Consider the following 10298-nt stretch of genomic DNA (forward strand, 5'->3'; position numbering starts at 1 on the left):
TGGGCAGCGGGGCAGAGATGTGGAAAACTCGCTGGCCACGCCCAGGCCCCCCAGCATCTCTGGCGATCGCCCTTGTCGCTGACGTCCTTGGCCGGGACGTGCGTGAGAAGCGACGAGCTAACTATGTATCGTTAGTGTGTAGGTAAGTTTTGCGGCGGCCTGCCCCACCCCGACGTCTCATCCTCGGGTATGCTGGCGTCGACGAGTCGGGTGGAAAATGCGCACGCGGTGCCACACCTATCAAGGCCGGGGTTGCTGGTTGTGATCGTGGTTGTGACCCCAGAATGGGCGGTCCGCTTATCAGCGGACACAACCCAGGCATTGCATGCTCCCTTCGACTCCATTGGTAACCCGAAAAACCGGTTAAGATAAGTGATTACCTGCAGGATTGGCTGACTGCTGGGCCTGTGCCGGATCCGAAATCCAGGATTAGGTGGGGTTGGAGGATGAGACTGGGCAGTCCATTGGGACAGGGGCCTTTACTGTCGCGTGCTGTGACCCACACTGCCAGGCCCCAATTGTGGGGTTGCCCTACTTGAGGTTGCCTGTGGAGTTGGGAGTGGAGTGGGAACACTCTGTGGACGGAAGCTTAAGACACCCACTCACTGCTCTGGTCGTCCCTCTTTCAAATGCGCCATCTGGTGCACGCCAAATGAAGCTTGGTTTTAACGTAACTGCCCCCGGTTCCCAGGTTGCACTCACCATTTAAGGTACCAGCCCACCTACCTAGTGTGCCATCGCTGCAACGCAGGACCAGGCCCGCTAACTAAAACCACAGCCTCGGGACCGACCGCTTTCCTTCGTGTGCGCATGTAACATCAGATGAACGTCTTCAACGTTACCTATAGTGTATTCGTCACTCTGCCTACACTAGGCCTCGGCGTGTACACTATGTCTGTGGTAGTGTAAACCACCAGCCGAAAGAAACCCGGTCGTCATTCATCAGCCACAAGCTTGGTGAGACGGCACGGGCCGAGGAGAAATAAGCAAACATACCTATGTTTGTCTCAGATCCCATCGTTACCCCATCCCGCAAGGGGGAACACGCCCAACACGTTCTAGCCTAGTCGACACGTGCAGAGGCTGCAGGCTCCAAGATATGATTTCTTTTTACTCCAATTCCCAAAAAAAACGCCGCAGAGAAATCTGTATACATGCGCCACACTTAATCAGCCGGCCCCAGACTATGCTATGCTAGTCAAGTCGTCTAAAAGCATCGCTCATCAACAACGCCATCCTCTTCGTCCGTCCGCCTACTCAATGATCTTCCCCTCCGCATCCCGCGGCTTCCTCTTCCACCCGGTCGAGAACAGCGGCCCCATGTCGAAGCGCGGCAGCGGATGCGCCTCGGTGTTGAACACCACCTTGTCCAGCGGCAGCAGGTCGTCGGGCGAGAACAGCAGGTAGAAGTACTTGAGCGTCTCGGCGAGCCAGAAGCTCTCCATGTTGTCGCGCGTGGCCGGCGGGACCGTGTTGGCGTTGGCGAGGCTGGTGAAGCCGCCGCCGCCGTCGACGGCCGTGTGGTTCATGAAGCTCTTGAACATGTCCCAGCCCCAGTCGCGGTACTTGGGGTCGCCCGTGATGCGCCACATGTAGAATAGGCTCTCCACCGTCTCGGGCCGCTGCAGGTTGTGGCTGTCGAGCGGCTTGACCTCGTAGTCGCGCCGCCACGCCGCGTCCGGCGCCGGGTCGAACTCGGCCGGCGCCTCGTGCGGCGCCGACTCGGGCAGCGGCGGCCGCGCGATCTTGAAATACGTGATCTCCGCCGCGAGGCCCGTCGCCATGTACTTGTACATGCCCCAGCACGTGTGCATCAGCTCGCGCGCCAGCTGCATGTCGGCCTCGTCCTGCTTGGTCCACGTCGGCAGCTTCTTGGCCTCTTTCTCCGTCAGCCCGCCCGTCACCGCCAGCGCGATCGTGCCCGGCATGAAGCAGACGAGGTGGTCCATCTTGGGCAAGAGGTCGCCGCCCAGCCCGCTTGGTCGCTCGCCGATGATGGTGAACCGAGACGGCTCCGTGTAGGTGACGAGGTGCTTCCTGACGCCCTGCAGGGCCTCCTGCCACATCTCCCGGTACACGGGCTCTTTCTTGTTGGTTTGCAGATACTGCTTGATCAGATATTCGTAGTACGAGTCGCCGCGGCTGCCGAGCCGGATGTTTTCGCCCTGGAACTTGCCCGTCACCGCCGAAATGTAAATCGGCACCAGGCCGTCCCGTGCACCGTTGTCGTCCACGACCTGCATCACCCGCTCGGCCTTGTCCCAGAACTCCTTCTCGCCTGTCAGCTTGGCGAGGTACTTGAACTCCAACTGCAGCGTCGTGGTCTCGGCCGTCGATGACGCCCCATTGTCGGTGTGTGAGGGGATGCCCTTGTACTGCCCCAGGTTGACGCTGGCGTACGGGATCCCAGACGGCGAGGTGAAGGCCGCCATCAGCCGGTCTGCTAGATCCTTTGCTTTTTCGAGGTACAGATCCTCCCCCGGGGTCCCCGGGTCGTCGTCCGAAATTGGCGCCAAGTCGGGGAACTCGGTCGACAGATAATGCGCTGACAGCAACCCTCCGAGCATCCGAATTGTCGTCTCGAACGTGTTCACGTCCTGGTCCTGGTCCCAGGTCAGCGACTTAGACAGCCACTCCCGCGCGTGCGTCAGCCGGCTGGTAAGGTTCATCAGCATCAGCGTGTCGAGCGAGTCGATGATGATCCAGCCCAGCCCCTTCGGCGCCATCCGCCTCCCGTTCCTGGACTCGGGGTGGAACTCATCATAGCCTGCCGCCCGGGTGTCAGCACATCATTCTCCCCCATTACGGTCCGAATGACGAGCAAACGAAGAAAACACAAGGACGCACCCCACGCATATCTCTCATACGCATCCCAGCTCAACTCCATGGCCTCCACAACCCGCTGCCTCCTCTTCAACCAATCCTTCCTCCTCCCCCCACCATCAGCGCCCTCCCTCTCCTCCTGCCTCAGCCAGCCCCACTGATTCAGCCTCGTCACCGCCCGCTCCTGGTGCTCCGCAAACAAGCCGGTCCACCACACCAGCGCCGCCACGACCACCAGCAGCAGCAGCCCGCACGCCCGCTTCCGCCGGTACAGCGGCCGCCTCCAACCCCCCGCCCCGCCGGGCGGGTACATGTACGGCTTGTCCTTGTACATGGGCAGGGCGGTGGCGGAGGCGCGGCCGTGGTGGTGCGGCGAGAACAGGCTCTGCACGCCGCCTAGGACGCCGCCGCCGGTGGCGCGCTGGCGGGAGGACGCGGTGGCGGCTGCCCAGAGGCGGTCTTCGTTCTGGCGCTGCGGGTTCGTGAAGGAGGGCACATTCCGTGGCACACCAAACGACATGTCCTTTTCTTTGTCCTTTTCCTTGTCCTTGTCCTTATTCTTGCGGGGCAGGGCCTGTTTTTCTAGGTCAATGTCCGGGCGGGGTTGCGGCTGCTGCTGTCGGCGATCGAGTTGATAGGGAGCGCCTGTCCTGTGCTTCTGCTTCCGCTCCTGCTGCGGTTCGGCTACGGCGTCGGTGTGGTCGCCGCCGGTGTCGAGCGCTGCGGCCGCGGCCCCGGCGAGCACCTGCTGCGCGGACTGGACTACCTCTCCCGCCTTGTCGCGGAGGTCAGCGGCTGCGGACTGGGTCGCGGTGGCAGCGGTTCGGATTATTTGGTGCAACGGAGCAGGGAAAGGGTTGTTGCTCGGCGAGTTGTAGCTCCGGTTGCTCTTCCACGTGGCGATCGGGGGCCGGTTCAAGCTGCCAGTGCGGATGTTGAAGGGGTCTCGGACGTTCATTGGGATGCACCAGCCGCAGGCCGTCAAGACATGGTTTTGGCAGCCATACCGAACCTAGGAAGAAGTGGTGGGAGGACGATCTGGCTCAAGGAAAAGGCATGGATAACGTTACAGTAAAGTGTCCCGTACAGAATACGGAATACAGATTCGAGCTAACATTAATTACGGCCGAGATCTAGGTACAGTACCTTTAACTAACCAATTAAGTGCCAAGACGGGAGTGGGACCAAACAAACACTCAGCCCTGCGCTCGCGATGCGCGACAGCCCAGGGACAATGCGGCTTGGCCCGACGACAACGCCAACGGGGGCTCAAACTGACCGACATCTGTGATATCTTTGATTCTGTGATGACGGTATGGTGCCAGGAGAACTCTAACTCTCTGGCGCGAGGAGAGACCGGGAGCCCAAGCGCAGATCATCAGGACGTTAGGAAGGTCCAGGGTGAGGGTCATCGATCGGAGCTGCCCAAATCACAGAGAGTCGTGATATCCAACTTCTTCAGTGTGTTGAAGAGTACCTAGATGAGTAGCTTGGAGCCGTTAACCTCGCAGGTGAAACATGCTCTTGTCGCCGCCATCCCGCTGTAATAAGCAAAGAGGCAAGCGACAGCAGCAGAACGGAGGGAATAAAAGGGCAAAAGAAACGAGCGCAAAGTGCAAAGACGAGACGATAGAAAAAGGAATCGTGATGAAGATGCATAGCCCAACAAAACCATCCAAACTCGAGAATGAACCAGGGGCGAAACCAAAAACTTTCCAGGCTGCAAAATTCAACAGCCTGTGGCCTGGCAATCATCTACATTGTCTGGTGCCTGGCCGACTTATTTTCGACGGCGCCTGCTGCTTGTCGAGCCCTCGGCAGGGTCCCCGACCTTCCATACCAGCGAATCGAAATAGCCATACAGCTGGTTCTCCTCGTCATAGATGATGAAGGCGGCAGTGATCAACGTTGGAGTCTGGGTTTCGCCGTCGTCGTGCAGATAGTAATAGTAATTCCGACCTTGGTGATGGGTGATATCGAGGGTGAGCACCGACTTGAGAGTCAGGACAGACTGTCCGTCTGTGGTCTCAACCCAACGTGGCCCTCTTTCAACCGCCGGGTCCGGATACTCCAACTTGACCGCCTTCTCCAATGCCAGGCCCGTAGTGTTGTGGATGAATGTTCCATCAAGCAGCGGCCAGCACGAGTCAAAGCTCGGGTAGCTGAATTTAAGTGTGTTAGGGCCAATGCCGGCAAGCCAAGCCAAGTAGAACAGACCCAGCTGAACCGTAAGGTCCTGCTGTCCACGATTTCCCCAAGGGATGGCGCGGTATATTCGACTATGTACCCGTCCTCAGCGAGATCGTTCGGCCGGTAAGAAGATGAGGAGTCCAGCGACATGTCTCGCAGACTTGATGACAGCGACGACATGGTTGTGCTTGTCGAGATGTGCCGGTAGTGGGCCGCAAGAGCCTCCGCTTGGGACGCTTGACGGGTAGTCACGGAGCTTTCTGCCGTGGGCATCGGTGTCACGCGCATAACGACGAGCTCCGCGTCCGTGATGAGAAACCCGTATCGACAGCGATTGTGGCGGCAGTAGGAGAGAATCTGGCGCACCGGGTCTTTCCAAACTTGCAGATAGCCTGGATGCAAATCGGATCGCTGGTACCAGGAACTGTGCCACTTGTTGGACAACTTGCTGTCTCCTGGCAGGAGGTTGTCATATCGGAAACTGCCATCCGATAAGGGCGACTTGCGGTCAACGGAACACAAAGCCCAGTCGGGCTTCTGTCGGCGGTCAAAGGAAGGGTCTTCGTAGGTCCGGCCGGCCCGACCGAGGTTGAGATCGAAGGCAGCATCAAGTGATGCCCACCTTGTGGTTGCCTTCCTGGCCCCCAGTCTAGCGCCCGTCTGCCTTGTCAAGAAACTGGGCGAGCAAGCGCTGGGCCCATTCACCTGTTCCGCTCCAACTCGGTTGGCGCCTTGTTGGTGCATAGTTACTCGTTGGGCCTCCAAAAAGTGCCACAGCCAACTACACGCCAAGTAGCCGCGCACGACAATCTGAGCTCTGAAGACAGTGGGCAGATTGGCTTGATTGTATGGGTTGGTGGTGGCTAGTGCCTTGGTTGGTTGTTCCAGCTCCCAAGACCAGACCAAACTGCCCCATATCCATGCTGTGCACCGTGCCTTCCAACAACTCTTTTTGTGCCAATTACGGTTTCGGATAGCTCTGAGTTGCCCTCGAGACCTTTGCTCCCGAGCTGCTCCCGATGTCCGGATCAGGAAAAAACTAGCTCATGTTGTTGAAGCAGTAGCCGCCTTGGGGGTAGTTGGCAGTGGCGCTTTTGGAGCCCCAACCCAACAAGCACAGGTATGAAAGACGACAGGAAGAGGATGGATAACTGCCAAGGTAGGTTGTGAACAGTCGGCAGCGCGCACCGTAATCGCACAGTAATCGATATGCTCGCACTGTGGCGCTTTTCCTGTGTCTGCATTGCCCCAGCCAAAACCAGTTGCAAGCGCTCTGCGGAAACATCATCGGGATACCATTTGTGGCTCTCTTCTGGAAGATATGGGTTCCGATCGCTATTTCGCCTCCCAAAAGCCCTTGACAGGCTGGCCGCCGTCACGTTGGGATGACTTTAGGCGACCGCAGCTCAGGCGGCTTCCCGAGTCCGACCGCAGCACCCTCGAGCTGGAGAGATTCTTGGGAGACGGAGAAGATGGTTTGGTTTTCAAGGCGCGAATCCGTGGTCGCATGGAGCCCTTGGCTGTCAAGATCGTAAGCCGCCAGCCTGCGTTTATCTTCCTCGTGGAGCTCTCAGACAATCATGCATGTTCTGACCAGGAGTGCCTCACAGTTCCATTTCAACCACCGTCCACCGCCGCTTTACATTCTGCCGGACGGTCGACCGATGGGGGAGAGGTACTGGGCTTTTGAGCGTGAATGCATCAATTGTTCCCTCTTGGAAATGATCAACGCCAGCATGACCAAAGCGGCGGCTGCAGGGCGACAGATATACATCCACCCGAGGCCAACGACCTTGTCGCACGCACGAAACAACCTCCGGGCGTTCTCGGACGAAGCGGTAACACGGCCACAACCACCAGGCTTTATCCCTGTCAACAGTAACGTGCAACTAGTTGACTGTCTAGGCTGGACCGAATTCAAGGGTAGCGAGATCAATGCCCAATTCAAGCGTGCTCGCGTGTTCGACCGGGAGTGCAAGGTTGACGGCGAGACGTACCCGGCCATCGTGTACCAGTTCGTGGCCGACGACTCTGTCCCAGAAGTCAACACCATCCTTGACCAGCTCGACTTCTTCCACGCGACTGGCTTCGTGACTGTCATGTTCAAAGGGGACAACTGGGCCGGCAAGGGAATGCTCGTGGACTTCTCCGACATCGTCTCCTATCATACCGGCTTCTTGTGGTGGCGGCCTTCCCACTACGCAGCGCTAGCGGTAGGCTTTCGCGAAGTAGTGGAGGATGCCGCACGGAACGGCTTGCTGGGCCCACGGCCGAAGGTGATCGAGCGCTCGCGCACACCTCCGCATTTGCGGAGGCATGCAACGAGAGCCAGGACTTCTACTCGGGATATTCCTCCTCCACCCCCGCCGCCGCCCCGCATCCCTTTGCCGGAAGGTGATTTCGAGTCTCGGGGCGAAGAGTTACTAGAAGACAAGCCCAGCGAACCGAAGCCGGCTGTTCCTTTGGACGCCAGGCCGATACCACAAAGCAGCCCTTCCAGCATGGGAGAAGCGAGGTGGGGAGGAAGTAGGTGCCCTGGCTAAGGTGTTGCCTTCATGAACGGGACTGCTTTGCTCGAAAGACAGGCTGCGGCTTTTGGGCCGCCATGTCCGGGCCGGCCCATCGATCCACATGCGAGCGTCGGTGTCGCATGAACGCGCTCTCAATCGTGATACCAAACACAAGATTCCTGTTTAGAATTAAAGCATTTCGACACTTGTTTAGAATGATGTGTGCCCGTGATCATGCGCTGTTCAAGTCGAGGAGTGCCTGCTCCTATTCTCCTCAACCAATGGTTTAACCGTCTTCAGGATATGCTTACTTAAGCACCGCTTAGGCTCAATGCTGCCCGAAGCCGGCTCTCACCCTACAAGTGAAGAACCATCTTACATCCGTATTCTCGTTAAGTGCTATGCCCGAGCTCATTCATAACCCAAATCCTCCTCTGCCATCCGAACCACCATACCCACGGTGCCTGCAATCTCAGCAACCACAATCCACGCACACATATCCAGCAATCCACGCGCACACACACACATATACACACCCACACACACAACACAGGCAGACCCGCAAGTGACCGTCGACCTAAACCGCCATGATATCTCACCACCATCACCACGCACCAGTCCAACCCCACCACAACCACAACCCACCCCCGGCCTCCTCCTCTGCCTCCTCCGCCTTCCGCAACTACCCCTTCCTAACAGGCGAAGAGTTCGCCGAGGCCTGCCACCACCTGGACCGGCGCTACTGCAAGGCGACGCTGGGCCCGCTGCGGCGGCGGTGGCGGCTGCGCGTGTGTCGCGCGCTCAACACCGGCGTCGCCGGCCCCGGCGGCGGGGGGTTCGTGCTGGGCCCCGAGTACAGCACTTACCTCCAGATCGTGCGGCCCCTCATGGAGGGGGGTGCTGACGGGTGTGGTAGGGGGGAAGAGGAAGAGCTAGCGCGGTGTTTGGATGGGTTGTCGGTTGGGGATGGGGGTGGGGATAGGGATGGAGGGCCGGGGCCGGGGCGAGTGGGGATGGAGATGGAGATAGACGATGGGGTGGGGGATGGGGATGGGGAAATGGTGCGGGCGGAGGAGGCGGATCGTGAGCAGGTACGTTCTGTTTGCGTACACTTATATGGTTTCGGTTTCGGGAGAGACGCGATTGCGGTGTTCTTTGCGTGTAAGCGACCCTGTCTCATGATTTTAATACAATTTTCAGACGGTCGTGCGCAAAGAAGGCCCCGGCCCGGCCGCCCCTGCGACCGTGGGCGAGGTCAGGTACGAGATACACCTCCACCCGACATACCAGGTGCCCTGCCTGTGGTTCAGCCTACATGAGCTCCCCCCGGGCGAATCCCCGCTGCACATCGACACGGTTTTCAGGCGGCTTGTGCCGGACCAGTACAAGGAGGGCCTGCGCAGCAGCGTGGGTGGGATCGGGGGTATCTCGATCGACGTACGTCCCTTGCCTCTCTTTGCGGTGTTTGCAGATGTTGTGCTCCTTGCTAGATGGTGATTGTTAACTGCGTGGTCCTGCATCCTTGTACATGAGACGAGGTTCTAGACTAACACACACCATTTCTCTTCCGCAGCATCACCCAGTTACCGGCGTCCCCTCCTTCTTTGTACATCCCTGCTTGCTCGGCGAGGCCATGACGAGGTTTGACTGCTCCATGGAGAACTACCTCATGGTGTGGCTCGGCCTGGTCGGTGGATGTGTTGGGCTCTGGGTGCCTGCCGAGATGGCGCTGGAATCATAGATCGAGCAGAGCGGATCGCCACACCCGGCGTCCGTTACGCTTCCTTTGCCCACGGCTGCTGCTAACGTGCATGGGCGGGGTATCATTCTTCATCGCTTTCCTCCTCCATGGCCACGTCCTGGTCGCTCTCTTCCTCCGGCTCCTCCTCTTCTCTCGGCCGCTTCACTCCACGGCTCTCGGGAGTGCCGGCATCGGCCGCGGCGTGGTCGGCGCCTCCTGGCGGCTTGGAGGGGAGGCCGGGCGCTGCTGGGGGCGCGCCGGTTGTGGAGGATCCTGGCACGGGGGCATTGAAGATGCTCTGCTGAAGGTCGGTTACCTCGACTCGGGCCGCCGAGCTTGCTGCCGGGATCTTGAAGGTGCCGTCGAGCTTGGCGATGATGTTGGATTTGGACTTGGCGTAGGAGATTTTCTAGCCCGGGTCAGCCGGCTATTGCACGCAAAACCGAACCAATGACAGCATGCTCACCATCGGACGACCGAGAAACTCGAACCCGTCGAGTGAGCGCATCGCCTGTGTCGCTGTTTGGATGTCCTTGTACACGATATGGGCCTGTCCGCGCATTTTCATCGTCTTGAGGGCGACTACGTCAAGCACGGAGCCGTAAGTTGAGAACAGCATGTAAAGCGCCGTCCTGAGGTCTTCCTTCTGGATCTTGGCTGACGGGAGATTCGTGACGTAGAGGGTCTGGTTGGGCGGCACCGAAGCGACCTTTGCTGGGAGGCCCGGCGGGGGCGCGCTGCGCGTGGCCATTGTCGCGTTGCTTTCGCGCTTCCGGGCTCGGGCTCGTGAGAAGGAGATTCCGCGATATTTGTGCCGATTGGATGCCCAACGTGCAGCACTGGACAAGACTACCGTCGTCCGCACTCAGTCCCGAGTCGCGTGTCTTGTGTCGTGGATGAGCTCCAGCGAAAAATTGGGGATCTGAGTGGCTGAGGTGTGCCAAGCAAGCGGCACGCCAAGGTGCCCGTTCAAGTAACGCTATTGATTAGCGGCCACTTCACTGCAACAGTGCCAAGCAACCCCCACTATCAAG

The 10298-nt window shown here is 59.0% G+C and overlaps 4 protein-coding genes across 4 annotated transcripts; 1 reads left to right on the plus strand and 3 right to left on the minus strand.

Annotated features, from left to right (window-relative positions):
* Positions 1 to 1253: 1253 nt before the first annotated feature.
* On the minus strand, positions 1254 to 3781 carry THITE_2057638 (glycoside hydrolase family 47 protein; the record flags this gene model as incomplete). The annotated part of the gene is made up of 2 exons (XM_003656645.1): positions 1254 to 2767; positions 3112 to 3781. 2 exons carry the CDS (start codon positions 3779 to 3781, stop codon positions 1254 to 1256), a joined length of 2184 nt encoding a protein of 727 aa, XP_003656693.1.
* A 986-nt stretch (positions 3782 to 4767) lies between these two features.
* On the minus strand, positions 4768 to 5899 carry THITE_2121688 (uncharacterized protein). Its single transcript, XM_003656646.1, has one exon. It carries the CDS (start codon positions 5755 to 5757, stop codon positions 4825 to 4827), a length of 933 nt encoding a protein of 310 aa, XP_003656694.1. The 5' UTR covers positions 5758 to 5899; the 3' UTR covers positions 4768 to 4824.
* Positions 5900 to 6497: 598 nt separating this feature from the next.
* Positions 6498 to 7833, plus strand: THITE_2121689 (uncharacterized protein). The gene has a single exon (XM_003656647.1). The coding sequence runs from the start codon at positions 6750 to 6752 to the stop codon at positions 7554 to 7556; it is 807 nt and encodes a 268-aa protein (XP_003656695.1). The 5' UTR covers positions 6498 to 6749; the 3' UTR covers positions 7557 to 7833.
* Positions 7834 to 9094: 1261 nt separating this feature from the next.
* On the minus strand, positions 9095 to 10154 carry THITE_2121694 (uncharacterized protein). The gene is made up of 2 exons (XM_003656648.1): positions 9731 to 10154; positions 9095 to 9673 (listed from the first exon to the last, which is right to left on the minus strand). The coding sequence occupies exons 1-2, from the start codon at positions 10013 to 10015 to the stop codon at positions 9347 to 9349; spliced, it is 612 nt and encodes a 203-aa protein (XP_003656696.1). The 5' UTR covers positions 10016 to 10154; the 3' UTR covers positions 9095 to 9346.
* Positions 10155 to 10298: the final 144 nt, after the last annotated feature.

The sequence above is a fragment of the Thermothielavioides terrestris genome, chromosome 5 (genome assembly GCF_000226115.1).
Source record: "Thermothielavioides terrestris NRRL 8126 chromosome 5, complete sequence".
Taxonomy (NCBI): domain Eukaryota; kingdom Fungi; phylum Ascomycota; class Sordariomycetes; order Sordariales; family Chaetomiaceae; genus Thermothielavioides; species Thermothielavioides terrestris.

Excerpts from the sequence above, each read along its gene's own strand:
- THITE_2121694 (XM_003656648.1), bottom strand. The coding sequence starts at position 10,015 with ATGGCCACGCGCAGCGCGCCCCCGCCGGGCCTCCCAGCAAAGGTCGCT. Across the intron at positions 9,674-9,730 it reads AGTTTCTCGGTCGTCCGATG|AAAATCTCCTACGCCAAGTC; the intron begins GTGAGCATGCTG and ends GACCCGGGCTAG.
- THITE_2121688 (XM_003656646.1), bottom strand. The coding sequence starts at position 5,757 with ATGCACCAACAAGGCGCCAACCGAGTTGGAGCGGAACAGGTGAATGGG.
- THITE_2121689 (XM_003656647.1), top strand. The coding sequence starts at position 6,750 with ATGACCAAAGCGGCGGCTGCAGGGCGACAGATATACATCCACCCGAGG.